We start from the raw sequence: 26,482 nt of genomic DNA, 5'->3' as shown, positions 1-26,482 counted from the left end.
TATCTCTGAGCATCTTTATTCAGCAATCTAAAACGTATGCATACTCCAAAACACAATGCAGTCGTTTGACAGTCAGGATACAAAAGAAAGAAATTGAAAATCCTAAAAGTTAACCGCGGCAGACAATATAGTCCAAAAAAATTCGAAGCTCTTTTTTAAGCCTGGCCTTGCTCTCTTCCTATGTTCTTTTGTCCTCAACGGTACGGCGGTCGCGTGCTACTGCGTGTATAAATAAATAAATAAAGCGTGTTCTTAAAAATGCAACATGAAAATGTTAAAAAGATTCAGATAGAAGAGGAGGGGAACACCGGTACAGGAAGGATGCATTAAAAAAAGTGTCCGAAAAAGTGAATGGGTCGACCTTCAACGTGGTACAGATCTTTATCGCTAAGAACGTGCGAAGTTTCAAAACCTATTTGAGGGTAAGTTGTGTGCAGGCATAGCCGTTAAATAGACGAAGAATGGCTTCTCGGAGAATTTTCAGTGGTAGGGATTTTAAGTTATTTGGTACAAAGAAATATATACATGTGCTGGGGTGTATTTCAGCATAATTAAAATAAGTACAAGCAGAAAATTAAATAACAATGCGTACGAATTTTAACTTTATAATGACTTTTGATTCAACAGTAAGGATGTCACTGCTTGTTGATGGCTATAGGTATCAAATAAGTACCTGAAATCGACTTCTGTATCTTAGTGTAAAATACAGTAAAGAAACATTTATGTGCAATAAGCTTTGATGTAGATAACGCACTAAAAGGAGAAAAATACGAGTAATTTATCATAGTTTAATAGGAATGACAGATTAAATCATTCTATTTATCTATTATCTAGACAGATTCTATTCCATCTAATCTACAATTTTATATCTCGAATAATAAAAGCGCGGGGCACCTAAATAACGAAATACATTAATTGAATTGAATTGTCAAATGTGTAAGCCATTACTTTTTAAAATTTTCACGTGAAGCACCCTTGATGAATTTTAAAAATGATGGCTTATACATTTCATAATGCAATTATATTAACAGAAAATTTTAAAAAGTAATGGCTTACACATTTGACAATTCAATTCAATTAATGTCTTTCGTTATTTAGGTGCCCCGCGTGTTTATTATTCGAGATATAAAATTGTAGATCAGTTCTAGAAACAGAATTATTAAATATATATCGTTCCCATTGCAATTTTATATCTCGAATAATAAAAGCGCGGGGCACCTAAATAACGAAATACATTAATTGAATTGAATTGTCAAATGTGTAAGCCATTACTTTTTAAAATTTTCACGTGAAGCACCCTTGATGAATTTTAAAAATGATGGCTTATACATTTCATAATGCAATTATATTAACAGAAAATTTTAAAAAGTAATGGCTTACACATTTGACAATTCAATTCAATTAATGTCTTTCGTTATTTAGGTGCCCCGCGTGTTTATTATTCGAGATATAAAATTGTAGATCAGTTCTAGAAACAGAATTATTAAATATATATCGTTCCCATTGCCGCTCAGACGGTATAGCGGTTAGGGAAGGTAAACCGCTGAGTTGGCTTCCGACCCAGGTATAGATATATCCATGCAGAATTGGTTACCAACTCGGCGGGAGTCAACCACTAGCTGCCAGGCCGCAGCCCTCACTGTAAAAAAAAATCTGTAAAGTTACTAAGAAAAGTCGTGGAAACTGGGATGCCATGGATTATTTGAGTAATCAAAACAGGAATTTTCTTAGTAACTTTACAGAGATTATACCTGTAAATGGTTACAGATGTTTGACATGTAATGTTACAGGAAGTTATTCTGTAGGCATAACAAAGTTTTTGTATGTTGATTACCGAAGCATATGCCTGTAAAGGTTACAGATCTTTGATCTGTAATGTTACAGGAAATTATCGTGTAAGTATAACATGTTTTTCATATGTGATTTACCAATGTAAACATCTGTAAAGATTACAGGAAATAATAGTGTAAGTAGATCGTAATTTTTGAATGTGAATTACTAAAGGGAATATTTGTAGATTACTAGTGTTCTGCTTGTAAGGTTATTGCAAGTGATTATGTAAGAACATGTATTTTCATGTGAAATTTTAAAGGATATATATGTAAAAGTTGCAGATAATTTACTTAAAAGTTCTTCCAAATAATTATGCATATAGAACATATTTGTCTTATACAAAATACAAAAATGATGTATTCCTAAATATTAAATATTTTGATTGTAATATGACTATAAATAATTACACATGTAGAACATATGTTTTATGTGAAATGTCTACAGCTACTGCTTGTAACAAAATATGCTGCATTTATTTATTTGTGGGGAAAGGGAAGTTATGTAACTTTAAATATTAAGTTTTTTTTTTTTAAGGAAAAATACCTTAGATTTTCTAAAAGATATACAACATTTTCTTTCAAAATATTCCCAATGTTAAAAAGAAGCTCAAATTTTATGTTTTTCTTACATCTGCATTACTTTCCTTTATTGAATTTTAAGACATCTCAAAGTTACATATGCATCACGAAATAGCTGGAAAAAAAAACTTGTGTATTAGACTTAATGGTTTTTTGGCAATAAATTAGTAATGTTCTAGAATTCCCCCGCTGAACACTGGTAGTTCGGTCAGAGGTTCAAATCCCGCGAATGGGCTGGTTGTATGGGTATTTTCATGGTTTTCTCCATGTGTAACATGTATATAAGTCAGTTTCCCTTCGAAAGTCCTCCACAAAGGCAGATAGTCCTAGTGTGCTTTGCCATACTTAAGTAAACTAAACCAAATCATTCTCCTTATACCAAACAGTGTAATCTAAAGAGACTGCAATTGGATATGATTACAGTAAAAAAATATTTTAATGAAATTGTTTCAATAAACAATTCTAAATATTTTTTCAAATTCTAAAAAAAATTACTTATGTAACTCAACAATGAACTTAAATTCAGTTATCACAAGTTATCCAAAATTATTTTCATGCTTAATTGCATTATTCATTTTAATTACAACATATAATTCTTTTAGGCATAAATGCTTTTTAATCTCTTCTGCTACTGACCATTAATTGAAATAATAGATTAATTAATCGGACAGTTGTACAGGTATTTTCCCAGATTTAAAACTTTATTAATAAATTACATTCTTCTCATTGAATACAAAATTGAAGAATTAGTTAGTCCTAAATTTAATTTTTCAAGTATTCCTTCTACTAAAACATTTATTGCCTACAGGCAGCCAGACAGTAAGCTGAACACTAGCATTTGGCTCTAGATTTAAATCCTAGAGAATGGGCTGCCTGTGTAAATGTTTATGTAACATGAAGTTTTCCTTAAAATATTCCTTTCCTTGGACAGATGGCCCTCTCTTGCTTTGTCATATTTCAAATAATCAATTCAAGCATTTAATGTAGGTATGACTTCACAACTTCGTCCCAAATTCTAACTGAAAAATTGAACAGAATCCCCTGATACTGTGTCTATAATACATGATGAATATAGAATGATCTTAAAAATTTAAGAAAGAAAATATAATGTATTTGGAAATGCCTTGATCCTATAATTATATTTTTCTCTGCTATGCCTAGAAAATTAAGAAAAGAATGTAAAAACTGAAGATAAAGAATTCAGCATTAATAATTGATATGATAGTAGTAATAAACTAAAAATTTTTTAATGAAAAATTGATAATGCATAATGGCTCCTTAAAATTTTAATTTTCTATCCTACTATTAATGGAACTAATTTATCACTATAATCAAAATGACTCAGATTTTCTTTCTTTAACTGATGTCAAAAATACGATGATTATTTCAAAATTCCTGTGGATGATTTAATTGTTCTCAAAATTTTCTATTCATTTATTAAATGGTTCAGATTAATGTTTTTGTTATCATTATTTCAAACGACTTTTTAAATCTTGGGGAAAAATGTTTAAATCTTCATTCAACAAAATTATATTTTTAGATAGATTTTTATGGAATAAAAAATTCTGTAAGATAATATTCATTCACACAAGATATTAACTTAATATTTTCTCATTACTTTACAAGTATTCGATGAAGCCTTTTAGTATAACATACAGGTTACATAAGGAACCATTTCATTTTAACGTAATATTCCATAATCATATATTTTATTTCAAAAAATATCATATTTTGAAAATATTGGATATTGCAATGGATTTCGACTCTTTATTCCAATACACAGAATATAGAAACAAAAATAGGTTTATTTTTATTTGAAAACTATCCAAAACGAAAATAAAATAAAAAATAGGTAAAATTTATATTATTGTTATTTTTAATTAACTAGTTGTGAAGGTGCAGTCCTCTTCTTCTTAGGATTCAAAGCATGGCTCCTAAATAAAGAAAAAATCACATTCGTTAGAAGTACATAACATATTCTAAATTTGTTATGTGACATTTTAATTTAGAATCTCTTCATAATAATTGCATGCACTTGCACATATTCCAAATGATTTAAATCTTTTTTTAAATTAAATAATTAAATTGCAAACAAGATTCCTTTTGGTCCTTTCATGAAATCATAAATTGCATGTATCATCCATTTTTGAAGCAAAAACAGTACAAATTTAAATAATTCATTTTGCAGAAAATAATTTGAGGTTTATTAGATATTTACTATATTTATTTGTAATATAAAATAAATCTGTAAAGTAGTTTTAATAATGATCATATTTTTTTTAAGATTAATTTCTCTAGAAATTGAAATGTATTAAGGTAGCACTTCTCAATCTGTGGATCATACAGCTTGCCCTCATGGTCCTCCAAAGTTTCCAAAGGAGACAAAAAAATTTAGTTGAAAAATCTCAGAGTTTAAAAAGTTACATATGACAATCATCTATCACCTTTTCTCGTAAGATAGACATTTTATGAAATTTATTATTGGTTACCCTACTTACAGACTTCCCACTCAGTCTTAGCAGTAAAAGATGGATTTAAAGCACTATAACTGTGGTACTTACCACCATATATCCAAATATACTATCATATATCCACTAAGACTGTGGTCTTACCATCATATATCCAAATATAGAAGAGCCATGCAAGAATTAAAAATCATCCTTCTCATTAATAATCTTGAAATATTAGAAATATAACTTTTCTTCAATGGACTTAATTATGAAATATAACGGATTTTAATTATATATTAAAATATAAGTGTACTAGTAGTAATATATGCTAAAAAATTGCTTTCGAAGGGAACAGCAGCAAGGTGATTCACAAATTATGATAATTCACATAATCTCTATTCGAAAAAAGTTTGAGAAACGCTGAAACAGGAGAATAATTAAATTATGGTTAATACTGGTAATTTCAGCCATATGCTTTAAGCTTGATGATCAAGTTTAAAAAATTCTCAGAAAGTGTTAGATCAAAAACTACTTTTCCACATAATATGAACTTATACGTAACAGCATTTAATACTTAGCTCACTGGCAAAATATACAAAATTTTGAAATGCAAGTATATATATATAAGGCCAATAATATAGTTATCAACAATTAATGCATGAACTTCAATACTTACACAATTAACAAACACATGAACAATGATGTTACATGCATTCATCCTCTGAATTAACTAGTCAGTTTGGGTATTTTCTATCTTAGATGTCGCAAAAATTGATCGTGGATTTAATAATTTAAATGTTCCTCTCATAGACATTTTAATACTTGTATTTTTTACATAGAGTGTCATCTTTAGTTTTACAGATATTCATTTGTTCACTTATTACGATTAAGTTTTACAGACAGAACAGATGATACCTGATTACATTAAGTGGTATTTAAGACAAACTTACTTACTAGTACTTAACACAGTTGCTAGAAAAATATTACATAGTGAAAGACAGGGTACAAAGTCAGAATCTGAAAACTTATTGACTTACACTAAGCTATTTAATGCTTGAAATATTTATGATTAGATAATATCTTTTACATCATCAATATCTAACAGTGATATGATATACTTTAAGTATACAGTAAAACCACTCTATAACTTTTCCATAATTTTGTACAATTTTGATATTTAATGGAGGTGGTTACTTCACAAAGCATGATTCTCAGTGATAATTAATATCAATGTTTGTATCACCAGAATACTTGACATAATCACTTAAAGAGGTATAGTTGCTAAGGAAGGTTTTTCTATACTTCAAACAATGGTTTACATATTTTAAAAAGTATATTTTTCTGACACTGTTATTTAAAAAGTGTATAACTCCTTCTACTCTTAAGCATAAAAATTTGAAATTTTTATGCTTAAGAGTCATTTATTTAGTTGTAACTTACAGGAAGATATCTTAAATGCCTAAAATGTTTTAATTTATGAAAAACAGCAGTTAGAGTATATTGAAGGGTGCTCCCTGTATTATCAAGGGAGCGCAAGTTTGTGCAATTCTCTGATGTTTTCTTAAGTGAAAATAGGTCGATGTGTACATGGATAAAGTCAAGGGAGTGCGCGATGCCAAGTTTGTACAATTCACAGATTTTTTTTAAGTGAAAATAGGTCGATGTGTACATGGATACCGAGTATGTGCAATCTGTCTTCGTGTAGCGGCGGTTTTTGGCACACAAATCGTCGCTACACAAGCCAAAATAACATGGTCAAAGAATTGCACAAACTCGGTATCCATGTACTGCCAAAAATCGCCAATTTTTGCCAAGGGGCACCCATAAATATGCTTTTACCAAAACAAGCTTTAAGGCATACTGTCAATTACATTTTAAATTCCAGTGATTTTTCAACACTAGATCAAATACTCTAAGCATATGTTTGCATAAGTTACATAACTTTTGCATCAGCAAAATTTATAACTTAGCAAATATGAACTATGAAAAAAAATATTTGAGCTTACCTTGACCCTTGGATTTACTAAATCTATGACACTTTTAAATCCAAAGAAATTCGATGACCGAAAATACGCGATGATTTATTTAATCTGGTTTTAAAATGGGTCATTTTAAGTTTGGCTATATCAACAACATATTACTCAGTATTGTTGGATAGGGAATTTGTAATTCTTTTTCATTCTTGAAATATATACACATGACAGAATTGGAATAAAAATTTTAGGTTTTTCAGATGAACTCATAGATTGAACTAATTTGTTGAATTTTATCAAGTAGTTCTTAAAAATACAACCAACGATTAATTAAAACCAACTGCAATTCAAATGGATACTCTTTGTCAAAAAGGAGCAGTAGAACTTATTTTAAACATTCAGCAATAAATAGTTTTCTGAATATATTTTTTAGCGTAACGGCAGTTTCAAACATAATAAAGAGAACAACATTCATTCTAATGAGGATAATTTTGAAAATAATTCACATTAAAATATATCTGAAAGAGATTTTTAAATGAAAAGATGACACAAAATAATTATTTTCAAAAAATACATGTTATCTCAGATATAGAAGAAATTTGGCATTGAGCTGAGTATTGAAATTAATATATGCAACTGACGTATCAATACTAATATTTCCATGATTTGATATTGAATGCTATAACTATTAAATATTAGCAAATGCATTTTATAATGAACTTTGCACCAAAATTTATAGTAAATTTATATGTAAATTTACATTGTAAGTACTAGAATGAATGTTGTACCATTTTATTAATATTTTACTTTTCAACAAGCATAAAGGAAAAAATAGAATTTTTTTTCTTTAATGTTCCTAGTATGTTACATCATAGTTAAAAATATGTCAAAGTAACGGCATTTCGATTGCCTTTTGTAAATGTTGGTTATAATGTAACTTAATAGATGCTTTATAAGTCGGTAAAGACTGTCCTGGATTAAAACTATCTTTAACACAAAAAATAATATACATTGAATACTTTTACAAATATGTAATTGCTATCCGACTATATAATCTTTTAAGGCGAACTTATCGCATGTATTAATGAAATGATATTCCATTTTTAATGTATGTTAAGTTACTTTGTCGAATTTTTTAAATATATTACATTTATTTTTTCTTTTTCGTTGAGATTAATAATAACATACATAGTGTAATAATGCTCTGAAAAATATTCTAAAGCAGTTCACGCTGGGATTAATGATAACATGTATGGAATAATAATGTTACATCTGTCAACAAAATGAAAAATATGAATATTCTAACGCGATATGTTTTAAAAGATACATAAATATTTAACATGAGAAATTATTAGACTATAGATAGAACATTAATATTAAGCTTATTTGTTTTTAAACTAACATATTAACAAATTTGTTTCTGTTTATAAATATGAGCAGTTTAACTGCAGACACCTGCAGATGTAACGAATAAAAGTTGTTATTTTACTAAATGGAACACAAGCTCTGTGATTTGAACTCTAACAATAATTCAACACAGGTTTATTTAGGAGCATTAGAATTATAAGCTAAACATTAAAAGAATTTAATTATAGATAGTGTAAAGAACATAACAAATACATTACATAAAATTAGTAAAATACACGTCAAACACAATTTCGAACTTACCTCGACCATAGCAAAAATAATGGCTAACATGGCGACTATCGTTGAACTCTCCCGCTAAGACGCTGTTTTTCCACCTTCTTCCTGATTGGTTCTTCTCTCTCAGCCGTTTTAAGCCACGTGATCACACGCTACGGACAAAATCCAAGCAAAACTTCTTGAAAAACTCCTGTAGAATTTACAGTTTCGTTTGGTTCTGTGTTCATTACAGGTATTTCCTTCGTAATTGTTCGCATTTCTGTAACTATACAAGACTTTTGTCTGTAAACTTCGAGGTTTTTTTTTACAGTGTGGGCAGCCCCGGCTGAGCAGACAACATTTATAAAATGCAAAAAAGAGATAAACATATGCATACAAGGCACTTGAAGAAGAGTACAACAATGTACAAAGAAATATATACATGTGCATACAAGGCACTTGAAGAAGAGTACAACAATGTACAAAGAAATATACACATGTGCATACAAGGCACTTGAAGAAGAGTACAATCAAAATATATGTATATACATACATATAGATACAAACTCATATATAGATATATACACACTTACATACATAGATATTCCGAAACAACTCATATTGATATATACACCCATACATAACGTTATCATGATAGTTAAAGTTTACAAGAAACATGCCATTGAGGTACGCGTGATCCTTAGTATAAATTAGGTACCATAAATAAAAGATATAAACATGTACAGATACATTACAGCATTCAGATACAGTACGAACTTTATGTATGAGAATCTGGCACAGCATAAATACAAAATTAAATTATTTTTCCCACTTTTAGTGAATTAATTATCATATCCGTTTTGAATAAAAGCTTGTTGTGTAAAAATGTTTTTAATTGTACTTCATTCTAAATTATAAAATTAATATGCGTAAGCAGTTTTAACAAGAATGCTCAGTAGCATGTCCACGTCTCTAATAAATTTGTCTTCATGTTTCCAACTAGCCTCGCACTCACATCTTAAATTACGCCGGAGCCCACCGAAACCCGGCTTCGGTACTTATCAATTTCTAAGGTAGATGGTGATTCTAGCCTGAGCGCTCCGGCACTGTTTTATGTAAATGGAACGCAGTTTCAGTGGGAAAATAATGGCTTTATTTTTTCCATTGGTGTGCTGGGAAAAGAATGGTTTTTGTTTCTCTTATCCCTTGAAATAATATGTTATACGGTATATTCAGGGCTTTCAGCCGGAGCACGCCTAAGCTATAGCTCAGTTTTCTGAATGAAATTTAAGTCCAGCCGGCGGTCCAAATGAGATGGTGTTTGGTGTTTGGTGTTTTTAATTATGGCAAAGCACACTAGGGCTATCTGCCTAAGGGGAGGGATGCCTTTCGTGGAGGACTTTCTAAGGGAAACTGGCTCGTATACACGTTACACATGGGGAAAACCACGAAAACGCCCATGCAGCCAGCCCGTTCGCGGGATTCGAACCTCGGACCGAACTACCAGTGTTCAGCGTCTTTACCGCTCGGCCGCTGGTGGGCCTCCAAATGAGATGAGGCCCGATATTTTATTTTATTTATTTTATTTAACTAGTTATCATGAATTTAATAATTTATAAAATTTCATTTATATCTTTATATTTAATTTTAATTTTAATTTTAATTTAATTATTTTAATCATTAGTCATTATATTTTTTTATCTTCTTCCTGACGGCCTTCCATAGGGCTCCGGTTTTTAAGAAATTAATCCCTGCTCACACTATTAATAAGTATAAAATAACGTTCGTTAGGACGGCTTGAAATAATGCTTCAATTTCTTTCTTTCTAGCGCTTTACGGTATAAAGACGAATTATTTATAGTTTTAGTAATATTTAAATCCCCAATTCATATCTCATAAAAACCTCTTTATGATGCCTGTGATTTTAATTCGTAATGCACAATTTCATATAAACAATTAGCTTTAATTTGTATTACTCGTAGTTAACAAGCAATTAAATAAACTGAAATGCACTCCTAAGTAATTAGGGAATTACGTAAAACTTGATCGCTGTGTTAAGAAGGAAACATTACTTGCAACAATGAAACTGTATTCACTTCAAATTCTACAAGTTATTCGGTAATTTAAGTCACATATTGAAAGCAAGATAAGAAATTTTAATCTAATAACTGACAGAAATGTTTGGCTTTGATCACACTGACATTTACTGACCTGTTTTGACTTTATTACTTAACGTTTATCCATCGTTATCATAACTTAAGTTCATCCTCATTATAGCTTAACGGTCATTCATTTTGCTTTCCTTTTTCAAAATTACTTTTGTTATTTAGAAAATTTTATTTCAGATAGTTTACATTTAACTCGATAATAAAGAGGAAAGGTAAATAACTCGCTCATAATAAACATATAAAAGATATTCGACGCATTTTCTCTATTAATCTTTTGCATCTATGAGCGGCCTCACCAGCAATCAAGCGATAAAATCGCTGAACAGTGGTAGTTCGGTCCGCTTTTCCAATCCCGGCGAACGGTCTGGGTGCATGGACGCTTTCGTGGATTTCTACATGTGTAACGCATATACGAGCCAGTTTCCTTAAGAAAGTCCTCCACGAAGGCATCCCTCCCTTTAAGCAGATTGCCATGGAACGCTTTGACGTAATAAAATAAAGCATCTATAAGACCGCTAAACATTACTAGTATTACACGTTTTCGAATCTTGGCGAAGGGGCTTGCTGTATGGTTATTTTCATCCTTTCCTCCTGCATTACGTGAATACGAGCCAGGTTTCCTTAGAAAGTTCTCCAGAAAGCCAAAGTGGACAAGAACTAGTCAAATGAAGTCCCAAAACCTCAGTTAGAAAACATTGAAGAATCTTTATTATTATTCTTATCACCTGGAAATCTAAAGCACAAAATAGAGCGTCTTAAAAATCTTTAAAAACTTAATTTTAGGGATGCTTTTTTGGCTGTTAATAGTTCTCATTAGCAAAAGAAAAATATTTATATTCCATCTAATATCATTGCTACTTAATATAATGTATATTCCACTTATAAATCCTTCCCCAAATTACCTCGAAAGATTACCAAAGCATTATTTTCCCTGTAGCTACTGAAACACATCAGCAATGTTGTTTCTTGGTTCAACTTATGACATAAATAAAAATTATACTATGTAATTGAGCTAAACGATTAACATTTAAAACTGTTTTAGACAGTCCAAAAATATCAAACATGTAACCGTGCAAAAGATGCATATCGTGACATTTTAAATATTGAATATAGTTTTCTGCACATAAAAAAATAAGAAAACAAAACTGCAGAATAATTATTACATAACAATGGCCAATGAATTTTCCAACTTTAGTATAAAGAAAACTGCTGTGACTTAGAAGTGGGACGTATTCAAAATCATTTCGAATCCGAGACTTGAGATTTATGCTCGAATTCTATGAATCCCTATATTTTTTACATATAATAATAAGAAGAAGCAGAAAATATGTTTTTTATTAAAATTCTTAAATGAAAGCAGAATTAAAAATAAATTCGAAAAAACAGTTTTTTTAAAACATGCCTATTTTTAATAAGAAAGTACAAATAAAATTTATCAATTGTTTCATATAATTAAAACTCTTAAACCCTGTGGAACATTTTATCAATATAATTTGACAAAAAACGTTTTAAAAATAGTTCAAATTGCTTTTGCATTTTTTAAGAATCCTTTTAAAGCTTTAAAAACCTTTTACATAGTTCGATTTGAAAGATTCGAATTGCATGAAGATTTGAATTTTGAAATTTGTTTAAAAATCCCCGGGATTTGAAGATTCCGAACGTCCCATCCTTATTATGAATTATAACCGGAAGTAGAATTAACTAAAAATAATTTTGCTCCTGTATTACTATAATACTGAAAGCAAAAGTTCTGTTGCTTTTTCAGAGTCCTGGTGCCAATAACTCCCCCCCCCGAAAAAAAAATACTTGCTTCGTGAATTAAAATTCTAGCAATATCGGTAAATGAAGAATTGCAGCCATATGTTTCTTAGACGGTTAGTACATGGCATATGTTTGAAGAAGGTATTGTTGTACTGAACCAGATGTTAAAAGGTTCAGAAACTGGTATAGGAGAGGGTGTAACACATGTGCGGTTGATTCGGGTAAGGGATAGGCCAGTACCTCCTATAAACGAAGCCACGGCACGCCGCACACTACGTCACTAAAGTCGTCCTTATATACAGAAAGCATGGTTGCCACATGAAACCACTTATCGCTGTTATTCCTTTAAGAGGAGAGAAAATGAAAAGTAGTTTTTATTTCCTTGCATAAGGCTTACTATATCGTTTGGTTTTAAATATATATATATATATATATGTGTGTGTGTGCAAATATATATATTCCGATTTGATTTCATCGACTGCATTTTCTAATTTCAAATACCTAACCTTACTTTCCTTATATATTTTTATGCTTAAAATAATAACAGTATAGTAAAGAAATTAATTCAACATACTTCAGATTAGTAGTAATAAATATATACTGAATATCTGGCTGATGCTGGTTTGCTTTCTGAAGAATATATATTTTATTAAATATTTTCTTCCTTAACAAAGAGGATAACGCATAATTAAGCAAGTTTACAATTGATTAACACTAAAAATCCTTAAATTAATTTAAATCAATTTTTAACGGCATTTTCTGTTTCTCATAAATACAAATTTACACATAATTGTTTAGTGATTTTCCGCTTTTTTTTCACTTCAGTGTGGGACTGAATTTCTTAACAGATGAGAAACCTGGAGAATGATTTGAAAAATACTATTTTTTAGCATCTATCAATATTTATTCATTGGTAGTTTTAAAATAGGGTAGCAAAACATTTCATATATTTAGGCATTTTAAATTAGATCATTATTTGAGAATACATAACTGCATCTTCCCCAATAATAAAAAAAAAAGAAAAATTGTAAAAATTCAACAAACTTGACACTTGCTAGGAATTCAAAATTCTTATGTTTCATTCTTATTGTTAAATGTTTGTAACACCCCTTTTCTCTAATTATGTGCATATAATTTTTTTTTGTAACTTGTAAATTTTTGTTCCTGAAAGCATTTCATTGTAACTTATTTGAGAATTTTTTAGCAAATGATAAATATGAAGTTTATATATGTATTTACTGGAATTTTTATCAGGGTAATCAGTAGGAACTTTTAAAACATCTAAATAGATCAAATGTCCTCAATTCTTAGAATTAAAAGAATAACAAGTTTTATGTATTTTCCTATTAGAAATGAAAATAAATATAGCCTGATTCTTAAGATGTAAAGTAAGATTTAAAATTTTCAAAATAATTCAGATTTTTATTAAAGGAAAGCAACACAATTAGGATGCAAAACATATAAAAAGGATTTTATTTATTTATTTTTTTTGGCCTGAATTTTTTGTACCAGTAAATTTATAACTGGAAGTAATAGGAAATGGCATTGCATACTACAGTGGGAAAAAGGGTGGGATGACTATTTATTTATGTAACTTGATGCTACTTATTTTTTATTACAGTTAAGTCTTTTTAATATCAAAATAGTTTAGTATAACTGCATGAAGCCTTACAGCTGGGAAGGATTAAAAATATTTTTTTACTCAATTTATTTTTGATAAGTTTTCCCCTGTATATGTACAACCACATCATTAGAAATTTTAATTCCAAAGTATTTAATTTTAGTTTTGACAGAATTTAGCATGTATTACAATGAAAATATTGTATAAGAATACAGTGAATTTCCTCCATAAAAATGCATGAATATCTATAAAAATGACTCATATGGAATTGTAGGTAAAACCAAATTGTATTTATTTTCTTCTTACAGTGTAAAATTAATGTAATAAACATGTCTGCTTCAATTAAAATAATATTAAAAAATTGCAAGATACTGATTTCAAAATCTAAACAATAGTAATATTAATTGGCAAAGTATTTTATCTTCAAAAATCAATATTTCTCTAGTTTACAATAAATACACCTATTTTGCACAAAATGATATTATATAAGAGACTTAACAACTTTAGCACTTTACTGTCATAATTAGTTATCTATTACAAATGTTTTTTTTTTTTTTTTTTTTTTTTTTTTTGTGTGTGTGTGTGTGTGCATGCATTTTGAAAGAGTTGGTAAAGATTTCACAACACAAATAGAAAAAGCACTATTTTTTTATTTAACATACTATCTACATTCTGCAAAAAATATTCATTTAGATAAAATGAATTACAAATTAAGTCTGAAGATAATAAGAAACAATAGATTAGTGTCACTATCTTATTTTATAAAGTTTACTAACTTATAAACATAGTATATGTCATTTCTGCTGTATGCATAAATTATTTTTTTAATGTTTTCAATTTCCGTTGCTTATTTAAATTGTTACTTAAAAGATTATCATTCAACTTTTTGCAGTAATTATTTAGAAAAATATTCGTTGATGCTTGTATGATGTTTTTCAAAATAATTTGAGGGTCATGAAGTTTAGGACAGTCATTCAACTCTAAAAAAAAAAATTTCATGAAGTAAATTTAGAGTAATTTTACACACTGTAACTCGTGGATTTGCCGAAAATAAAAATTTTTGCTCATATTCATCTGAAATAAGTTTCTTAACAACAATAAAATTGTATATAACAGCATGTAAAATATCAGGATGAGGATACATAAGACCTCTATCAAAAACCTTAATCCATGAATGAATATTTTCATCGTTTTCTAAAGCTAACTCCTTATCAATAGTAATATTGGATTTACATACATCACATTTTAACTTTTTTAGCATACTATAACAGCAATATCCAGCTATATAAGTCAAAATAGGTACATCCAATTTTATGTCGTGTATATCATTATCTTCAACTGTTATTTCATCTATGAATGTTTGTACATCAGTGTCATCAAAAGTTTGTTCTTCAGTGTCTTTAAAATCAGATACATGAAGAGGAATATTTCCAAATTTTGAAGAATTTATTAGGGTTGGTAATGTACTCTGAAGTCTTAATTTACCCTCTATTTCATAAACCTGTCTGATAGAAATATTATGGTGAGCTCCAGCCAGTTGCCTGTACTTACCAAATCTAGCCTCTAACATATCTGTTTGTATTTTTCCAAGTAAAAGGTATTTAAAACCCAACTCATTTATACAATACCTTGATATCTCAATTAAAGCATACGTTGTATGGTATACTGCAAAGTGAGTTTCTTTGGTTAGGCAACCAGAGGTTAAATTCAAATTTTTCCAACTATCTAGCCAATTCAAAAAGTTATTCATAAAAACATATTTTTCATCATTTTCTGCCACAGTGAAAGGTGTTTCAAATACATTATTTTTATGAACCCCTTTAAAAATAGATTTCACATTTACAATTGACCACCATGTGTTTATTATTTTAATAAAGTTTCCAGTTTCTTGGAAATTTATTATTTCTTTCTGCTGCCCAAAAGAAAATAATGCTTCAACAACATTATCATTAAAAATCTGCAATGCAAGCTTTACACTTTGTTTTTCTAAGTTAGTTGGATATAGAGCTTTTATTGTCAGACCATAAGCATACTTTAATAACTTACCAGTTTCAGATTCATGTAATTTTTTAATACAAGAAAAAGATGCAGTTTCAATATGTGAAGCATCATCAAAACTTGGGAAAAACATACTCTGATTATTATTTTTTTGATTTATCCAGTTATTTCTAATGCATTTTAAAATATGCACTGTATCAATAATAAAAAACATTGGCCTAGATTTGTCAACAGGGTTTTGATAAACAATACTAACTTTAGGTGGTTCGGAAAACAGAGACATAGCCTTTTTATTAATCGAATTATTGTCAGTGACAATAGCAATAATTTTAAACCCAATATTTTCTAATTCCACAACAATTTTTTTAATATAAATATACAAATTATCCGCACTAAGTGTTTTCACCGGCAAAATATGTACAACATCCTTATAAACAGATAATAGGCTGCGAATCATGAAAACATATGCACTAGATGCAGCATTTTTGCAATTATATGCCATTCCACACAAATTACCACCTTTATAATCAAATGCTTGATTTAGATGAATTTTATCAATCATTAAAATAACAAGCAGATCTTTTTCTGATAGTTCTTGAAATTTAAATTTTATGTAGCTTAGGAACTTTTGGTTGTATTGTTCATTTATTGGATATATATTAAAATCTGAAAAAATTTTCTGAATGGTCCGTGGATGAGGCATAATAATATTTTCTGAATTTCGAATAAAATTATATGCATGTGGTGAAATTGTGTGAAGTAAAGTGGAAAATATTAGAAAGTCTGCAGAATACCTATATTGTTGTTTTTCTGAATTCAAGTTTGATAGTTGCTCAACGAGAAAATTTATTTCATTGTTTTTATGTGGAATTTTCTCTTTTAAAATTGTCATTAATTCATTTACAATTTGTAAATAATTTTGAATACTGTCTTCAGATGAATCATTTGAGGCAAATAGGTCTAATTTCTCTAAAATACTTAAAAGATCTTTAAGGTTGTTAATTTTTGATGGGATTACATATTGCTTCAGTGATTTAATAGGTATATTTCTAATTGCTACAGATATATTCAAATTACAATCAATCAATAATGATTTTAGAATTCTTGGATGATTGTCATTAGAAATATTAAGAATCATAGTATGTATAGGCCTGTGTATAACTATCCAGTTATCTGGTAAATTCACAGTATTAAAAGAAATTTTTAGTTCATCTAAATTATAAAACATTTGTTTTCGTTCATACTCTTCCTTTTCAGCTAAGCTACAGGCTAAGGCTTTTTCGAGTGCATCTTGTTCTCTTTTGAGTCTTTTATGCTCTGGTGATTCCCTTGATGAAACACTGGAACTAAGATGACTTGGACCATCAGGAAACAGACTTGGAATTGCACCATTCTTTAAACGAGGATATGACAATGGTATAATGATCTTCTTTCCAGTTTTCTCATCAAAGAATTCAGTTTGCCTCAGAACATCCTCTTGCTTGAAGTGAAGTTCACACACCTTTTAATATGAAAAAGAACAAATAAATAAACATGTATCAAAAGGTTAAACAATTATAAAATCGTAAGCATTCGCCATCCTTTAAATACATGCACAGTCTAATAAGGGTTTTATTGTATTTTTATTTAATCATGGCAAAGCACTCAAGAGCTATCTGCTTAAAGGAAGGGTTACCGTTGTGGAAAACGTTCATCATTTAATTTCTTTAAAAATAATACAGGGCGATAATGTTTGGATGGTAACAATTTGAAGAGATATAGCCATTTAAAGTGCACAACGCAAAAAAGTGATGCAGCCATTTAGAGTGAATAATGCAAAATCTTAAAACAAAACTATTAACTCTTTTGGGCTAAAAAGAGCCATGGATGCTGTCATAAAGTTTTGAAAAGTGCAAATAATTAGCACATGTTTGTTGTCATATGTCAAATGCATATAACATAAGTAATATTTAATTGATACATCCTCAGGTAACATACAATTGCTCATGTATATATAATTGCTACATCCTAAATATTTCTTTCTTCAGTTATTTGAAAACAACACTTGGTTATGGAATTACATTCAAAATGGTGATAATACAGTTATAAAAAGAATAAGATTAACCATCAGTTGATGGATAAGAATAAGATTAACCACATTCATTCGTACCATTCAAATATAAAGTTACTGGCTCTTTTTCTAGACATTTTTACAAATGATATGTTCACAACCAGAAGTACAAATTTACTTGTGTGCCTATGAATGTTTATATTTAAGAGCATAAAACATCATTAGTCATTAAAAAAATTCATTTTTCTTGAATTATTGAAAACATGTATAAGTGCTAAAATATGATACACAAAGAAAAAAACAAGAATTTGTATATTTAACAGTTTATTTGCAGTAATTAAATATTTTAGGCTATTCTTATGTAATTTTGGAGTGAAATATTCACATTCATCAATCGTGTTTGACATTATATTACTGTGGAAGGCTCACTAGATTGCTTATTTTCCGTATAATTTTCTTAACTTTTTTCAAAAATTTTAAAAGTTATATAACTTATTAATACAATGAAACATTTTCATATTCCACTGCAACAAGTATAAATAAACAAAACCCCTTATATAAGTGTTTTTAGATAAGAAATTAATGTAAATTTCAAGCCCACAAGAACTTACTGCCAGTAGCAAGTGAACCACTGTAACAAGGTAGGTGTTATTGGCATAAGAAACTCGTACTTTTATAGATGTGTGTGTGCATGAAACAATTTAATAGGCTAATTAGGATTTATGCTAACATGTAATGAAAACTAGTAAGCTTACAATCTTAGGCAATATTATTTGAACAAGACAGTTTAATTTAAACACCTTGTAACTTATTCCAGAAATTAAAATAATTACTGTCAAAACTAGTCCATTTATACGATTGTTTTCTTTTACATATATTTCATAATTTTTTTAAGGATTTTAAAATTAATAAAGTTTAGAACATTGCATAATTATCATTAATTTCCTGTTCACATGAGTTACGAGCAAAATGCATTCTCAAATGCTCCTAGCATATAATAAAGGGGCATTGCATATATTCAGTTTTAAAAAGAAAAAAAAAAAAAAATAAAATAGGTGGAACGAGACTTATCTAAATCAAAAGAAATAGTATACCCAAACAGTTAAATACTTATATCTAAAACAACTTTAAATTAACGGCTTTAAAATTACGACTTGAAGCATTTTATATTTATCTACTTAAAGTTATAATATGAACTTTATAAGGTTGGTGGATTTTCTATTGACTAGTTATTGAGAAAAGGGTCCATTTTATAATCACTTTAAAATTCAGTATAAGCTCTGTATAACATAAATTCCTGAAAGATTAATCAATCCCAAATCAATGTGAGTGTTATAAAGATCCCGACGCCGAAAATATAAATTACTGAAAGAATTCATTAATAATACTCATTCATAATGGGATAAGAGAAATTTCTGCCTAGTAAAGAAATATATAACTATGCTTGTATAGAAAGTAATTAAAACTTCGTTTTATTTTCTATGGTTGAATGCAATGGAACTTTAGTAAATTATTTCCCTTGCATTGAGAATTTTTTGTTTTCGCATTTTCAAGTCATGTTTCTTTCAATGACATTAATCTTTCAGGAATTTTCTAATTTAAAAATGAAATGCATGCTTACCTTTGAATGTTTCGTAGGCTTGAATCCATCTTTTCGTTTGCAGTTCCAAATCCATTGTTTTCTCAGTTGTTCTTCCGTAGGAAAACTAAATACAGCCACCTTCAGGCCATTCTTATAATTTCCTTTGCATGTTGCAACACAGCATTTATGTGGGATAATAAAAAATAAATAAAGTAATTTAAATGAAAAATGTTCTATTAGAGCACACTACACTTTCAAACAACAGTCAGTTCACTACGCTACGACACCGAAGTATATTCTTTCATTCTTTGCCACGAGGAAGATGGTAGGAATGACGACTTAGATGACGTCAGACCTTTCAAGCAACCCTAGAGGCTTGGCTTCGTATATAGGAGGTACTGGATAGGCCCGGTGTTCTGTCTCCCATTTTTAAATACATTTGCCTTCACATACGTTTCCTCCAGTATTTTCAGATGAGTAAAAACGGAAGCTCTGCTATTATTTTCGACAGGAACTTTTTTTTTTAATTCAGGAAATTTAATTCCAGGTGATATTTTTATGGATAATTTTACTTCTATATCCTCTTCCTCCAACGAACTGGAGTTATAGAATGAAATGACTGCACCGAACAAATATGTAACTCAAGGATTACCAGAGTAGATAATTTAAACAAGATGGTACTGTAGTTACCGGAGTTAACCAATGCAATATGAATTTTACATACATTTTGCATAACTTTTCTAAATAATTTTTTAATTAATTTTCCATATACTTCTAATTTATACAACTCTTCTGTTAATAAGATCTTATCGGTTTACCTTAATTTATCATTTTTAAAATCAAATTTAGGTTATAAGTCAACATTTAAATTAATTTCAGATTATTATATTTTAGTTACTGATTTTCGACGCTGTTTGAGAAAATTCTAATCTTTAAAAATTATAAATACTTTGTATTTAACTTTGATATAAATTAAGAACATATGTAGAGACTCGCCAAATTCTGGGGGGGAGGGAGGATCATCATCCACTACATTTCATCATTCATTTTTAGTTCGGGCGCCACTGTAGAGACATTAGTTTAATTTGAAGCAGGAGAGATGGGAAAATGAACACCGCCTTCGCCGGGAATCGAACCACGGACCTCTGGAATACGGCGCCCAACGTGGGACACACCACACCACGAAGGCGGGAGAAATACCTTATGCATATACTGACTTATCGACACGAGAACCGCGAATCCGCAAAATAATTGTTTCAGGTAAATCTCATTTAAAGGTTTAACACTTCTGTAAAATTCTCTTTTCATTTTCATTTCATAATAATTGTTTTACGTGAATCTAGGAGAACATTAGTATGTCTTTCTTACGTTTTTATCAGTCCGACTCAGAATAAAGATATTAAAAAGCAGATTCGAGATTTTGGCGTAGTAGATGTTTGTCACACAACCCATACGTGGATTATTTTTGCAGAAAAAGAGTGGAGTCTTCAAATAAAATTTTATTGGAAATAGCACAGATTTAATCGTGCACTGAAATTTAAAAATTTGTTTCTAAATTTTAGCAATTGAATTTTTGATATTTCAATCTTCGTAATTCTATTTTTTTCTACGTATTTGGCGTTACAAATTGTTCTTCTGTTATTGTTGTTATTTATCCTTCTGATCTGAATCAGAATTAGATCTGGTATACCAATTCATTGTGGTTTCTGTTGTTGCTTGGACACCTTATAGGTAACAAAGGTGATGGCAAAAACTCATTTATCTTCTAATAATCCTTTATAAAATAATGTTTGTTTATTCTGGAAAACATCATTGTTCCACTCAAACATAAATAAGCATCCATAATTAATAACTTACAACTATTTGACTTCTTAAATTTATTTACAAGGAATGGAAACGAAGGATAAAAAAATAAAATTAAAGATTGAGGTCCGGCAAGAAATGAATTTCTGCTAAAATGAATAACATCATTAAAAAGACCCAAAATCTTGTTAGATGTTTAAAGTGGAGGCTTAAAAATTTACTTCATGCGTAATTTGACGATGAAATGAAATTGAAATTATCGTTTGTCTAATTATTGTAAAAATCTCTTCTTATAAACATTTATGGCTAAAAATTTAAACTGAAAATTTTAAATAAAAATTATTATAATGCGTTACTTTGTTATCTCACTGATATTAACGCTTGCATTTTGAAATTTGGACGATTTTCATTAATTACGAACAATTATGTATATAGTCTAGTCTTTTTCCTCTAAAACCTAACGAAATTTTTATATTTGTTTGAGATTTCTAAATCATCTAGAGCTATGAAAGCCAAATGACAGTTCGTGGTAGTATATTTTTGATCAATTTCCTGGTAGTACTGCGAAACAATCTTTTATGCTAACGAAGTAAATTTGTAGAAATGAAATTCACAAACCAGATTAACTTATGCAATATTGTCAAATATTCTGAAGATTGAAAAATTAGCTACAGAAATGAATTTTAAATCGCTGATCATAAATTTTCACGAATCTTACTGTTTACCATCCAATTCCATTTAACAAATTAATAAAAATAATACGGATATAATATTTAACAAATTAATAAAAAAATAATAATATGAACGGAATAAATAACGTTCGCTATTAGATTTGTTTAATATTTTTTAATTTTTAATTTTTTTAAATATTTTAATATTTGTTTTGCTTAAGAAAATATATATCGATATTTGTAATCAGTTAACAGGAGGATATTACTTATTGTATTGTTACTAGCGGCCAGACCGCAATATCCTAATCGGAAGAAAGATTTTGCTGAGTCAAGTTTCAGGTATTTGTTGAAAAGATCTAATGATTACCATCTAAATAAGGAGCAAATGGAATTAAATGCTCAGTGTAATCTACTAATAATGATCCATACATTGATTTGTATAGACAATGTCAGATTTCCCAGCATATCCAAAATACAGATTATTGTTTCCGGTTGTCTGCTAAAGAATTATGCTAGTAACATCTGCTACCGACAAAGCCGTCTAGGTTGAAGTTTCTGACATCTGAATCCATATTTTGACTATGAAGGTTTTGTCTCATTTAATATTTCAGCTTTATACTTGTTTTTCTGCAGGAAATAGTTGTACTTTCATTTCAACACATTTAATACCTTTTAATGGTAGTAATTGCTCCATGAGCTATTTTGATAATCCGAGCAATTTTTGTCGTCGATGTGGAAACACCATTCTCGTCTCACTTAATGTTGATTTTCTTCTGTGTTAGGAACTGATATCGCTAGTAGTTAGGTGACATTTCAGGCATCCAGTCTTCAGAATACGTTTGATTCCTGCCCAGAGAAATGATATTACGAAGTTGTTGACTTAAAAATCTGAAGGCCATATACCTAATAATTTTAATTATTGAAAGCTGCGTACGCAAATAAAATGTATGTGTATGTGTCACGATCACTCATAACCCGCGTGAAGGTACTTCTGGTATTAATGAATTAAAGAGCTTCGTTCCAAATGAAACTTCAATAATCGTCGTGACAACAGTCTAATCTATTTAAGAATTTTTTTTTTTTTTTTTTTTTTTTTTTTTTCCCAATGGCGGGCACTAGCTATTATTAGGCGTTGGCCGCTACTACTAAGGCCGGAGAGGTGGTCACTTTATTGTGGAGGCACCTAATAAGTGGGTCATTGTTGCGTCCTATGAAGGCGCATACAATTTACAACAAGCGCCTGGCCCCAGCCACCACCCCAAGCTCTTATTGGACACGACTTCTGATGTCATACAGTGACGAAAAGAATTCTCTGCAGCATTTTTGTGCGCCAAAAGCTTGAGCTCGAGATCATTTTAGCGCTGAAACAAGCGAAGCAATGGAATAATTTGCCATATTTGCAAAAAAATTACAAAAATAAAAAGCAGCTTCAGAAATATATTGTTAATATACATAATATTAGAAAAAAGGTGCAATTCGATGAGCAGTCGATAACCGTTTAGCAGTATTTTGGTCATTAGACGAATATCGAAGTCATTTGACAATAAACACTTTTTATAAGATATAAAAGTTAAGAAACAAAACAATAATACATAAAAAAATAGAATAACTCCAATTGATAAAGTCAAATAAACGATATTATAAGTATTTTTCGATTTAAAAGTATCTTATCACTTTATCTTATTTTTAACCATAAATGAGGAGAAATTAATGCCTAGGATTAGAAAGTAAAAAATTAATCTGACTAACGAACAATTTTGATACCAAACACAATCTCTATATAACAAGCAATAAATGAAAGGAAGGTTATTTAATTATCAAACAGTTCATTTTTATAAAGAAAGAACTAAATTTTACATTTATATCACTTTTAAAAACACTTTTCTGTAAAATAAACCGCTAATTCATGAAAACTGCGCAGACATTATTTACATAGTAAGAGTTAAGTGCTATTTCTTGACATTGCTGACGAAGCAAATCTTGTTAATGGTCTCCTTTTATATGAAATTATAAAATACATTTCTTAAATATCAGTATAGCGCTATGAATTGCATTGAATACAGATTGCTTAGCCAAACACTATTTACGCATTATAAAGTTTTATCTATTCCGTTAACATGATTAAACAATTTATATAAAAAGTGCCGACATATTTTCTTATACTGTTAGGTTCGTTTTAATTGCAAATATTCTGTTACATTGCACAAATTCACATTAACACAGGAAAGAATCAAATCCAAAGTAGTTATAAGTTCCCCTTGACATAACTCAAACGAAACAGATAATGGAATCTTTTCAGCCTGACGTCATAAACGGCAACCAATAAGAACAGGGGTGGTGGCTGCGGCCAGGATTCCTGCCTTCTCTGGGATTCAAACACGGGTACAGTCACTACGACAGAGTCACTTTTTCATTTCCCCGTCTCAGCGGCATGATTTTATTTTCAGAAAATAATCTTTTTACTCCGTGCTATATTTTGCAGAATACGGCCAGTTTTGTATGATTAACTAATTTACCATTTTTTGAGATAAAATAAGAGTTTCGTTGACTGTTTCTCGCTGTATACGTTGAACAACCCGCCCCACTCCCCAGCAGCCCAGAGAATAATATTTTCAATAACGTTAGTAGTTAAATGCTAGAGTTCCACCCAAATTCAAGTCTTAGCGAAAGGCTGGCGCAAGGGTACTTTTAGTGGTTTGCTAACGAATAGTGATGTGAAAAGGAGAAAGCTCAAACGATTTAGATTTTAACGTCGCACCAGAGGTTTTTTTTAAAGATTTTTTATGCTCTTGCTATTCTTGCAGTTTTCTAGTATGCTGTTGAATTCATTCCTGTTAATACAGCTTTTTTTGTCTTATTATTAAACATCACTTCTTTCCCATTCATGCGTCGGTGTTTTCGCAGTTTTCCCCTCGTGGAACATGAATACGAGCCAGGTAATCATATAAATCCTCCAGGAAGTTTTTGATTTATTTTGGTTTATTTTTAGTCTTCAAATGCTTATCTAACTAAAGGATGTCTACTAATATCTACCTAAAGGATGTCTTCTTGGAGGACTTTCTAAAGGAAACTGGCTCGTATACACGTTATACATGGGGTAACCCACGAAAACTACCATGCAGCCAGCCCGTTCGCCGGAATTCGAACTATTACTGTTCAGCGACTGCTCCTCTCGGCTGCTCGTGGGCCTTTTCCAGGAAGGCATTCCTCCACTTAGGCAGATAGCCCTAATGTGCTTTGACATATTCTAATAAATCTGATACAATAAACATTTATGTTATTCTTATAATTTTCATTTAGATTGTAGCTGCAAGAATTATTTCTGTTGAAAAGAATTAAATGATAAAATGAAAATTTGATTTTTCTTTTTGAGCATCGTAAACTTAATTCTTTTGAATACTAGGTATATTTTTTTGTACTGATATTATGTTCCTTGAGGAGTGCATAATTATGAAAAGCATTGCAAACGAATAGAACATTTTGCTAAAGAAGTTTAATTATCACATTATACTCTGCGTTTCCATTGAAAACCTGCTAAAGTGCAAATGAGCAAATTCGCTGTATTCTTAAATCTCGGAAAATCTTTCCAGGACAATATCTCTATGGCAGTAATACATCACAGCCTTAATTTATAACAAAGAAGATCCCTTGTATTTTAACGCTACAGCCAATTGCAAAACATTTTGAACTAAGTTACGTGCCCAATTTGTGAAATGAAAGAAGAGCATTGAACTGTATAAATGTTTTCCCTCCTTGATTATTATCGCAACTCAAGGTCTTGTTGAGCTATTATTTATTGGGAATATTTTTTTTTTAAATTTAGTCAGTGGTGAAAAGGTAAAGGGTTCACGTTAGGTTATAACTTGGTTTCCAAGCGATTTTTTTCTGGCAAGGTTTGTGGGAAAGAAAAGGAACTATCACCTAGAAAGCTGATGAAAAGAATACCAGAGAGAAGAATTTCTGTTCTGTTTTAGATGGATCACTATCAGTCTTTGGTGTGTTCTAACAACAGAAGATTCGAGTTTTAAATTTAGACTGATAAATTTCTTTCGCTTTTGTTCTGACATCTTTAATGGTCTGGTAAAGTTTTTTAAGTTTAAAGACGAGTTTTGAGAATTACGTCTATTATGTTTTCAAAAAGAACCACATGAACAGGTTATAGTGAACTAGGGATAGTTTTAAGTCTCGGAGAATTCATTCAGGTTTATGGATAATTATTCTTATGCAGGATATATTACGGTATTTCAGATGTTTGAATGTAAAGGTAGGTTTCATTTTATGCCTGAGTTGAGATGTTTTTATACAAAGGTAAATTCGATTGTAAATTTGCTTTTAGATGTTTATTTCTTAATTAAAACTCAAAATTATCAC

General features: G+C 29.8%; 2 protein-coding genes across 5 annotated transcripts in view; one reads left to right on the top strand and one right to left on the bottom strand.

Moving 5' to 3' along the window:
* Window positions 1-26,482, top strand: part of LOC118191459 (uncharacterized) — a 212,975-nt gene that overhangs the window by 151,942 nt on the left and 34,551 nt on the right. The gene's annotated exons all lie outside the window — the stretch shown is intronic.
* On the bottom strand, window positions 14,296-22,542 carry LOC146998084 (uncharacterized). The gene is made up of 3 exons (XM_085812296.1): window positions 22,479-22,542; window positions 19,677-19,870; window positions 14,296-17,506 (listed from the first exon to the last, which is right to left on the bottom strand). Exons 1-3 carry the CDS (start codon window positions 22,540-22,542, stop codon window positions 14,978-14,980), a joined length of 2,787 nt encoding a protein of 928 aa, XP_085668422.1. The 3' UTR covers window positions 14,296-14,977.

The sequence above is a fragment of the Stegodyphus dumicola genome, chromosome 3 (genome assembly GCF_044657685.1).
Source record: "Stegodyphus dumicola isolate Sdum_Otavi_A_Nest chromosome 3, ASM4465768v1".
NCBI classification, from domain to species: Eukaryota; Metazoa; Arthropoda; class Arachnida; order Araneae; family Eresidae; genus Stegodyphus; species Stegodyphus dumicola.
Note: the sequence above shows the minus strand (reverse complement) of the source record. Positions and strands in the feature narration are given on the sequence as shown.

Coding starts and splice junctions, on each gene's coding strand:
- LOC146998084 (XM_085812296.1), bottom strand. CDS start 22,542: ATGTATGGATCATTATTAGTAGATTACACTGAGCATTTAATTCCATTT. Junction 19,871..22,478: donor ATTTGCTCCTTATTTAGATG/GTAATCATTAGA, acceptor GTGCTCTAATAG/AACATTTTTCATTTAAATTA. Junction 17,507..19,676: donor AGCCTACGAAACATTCAAAG/GTAAGCATGCAT, acceptor TCATATTAAAAG/GTGTGTGAACTTCACTTCAA.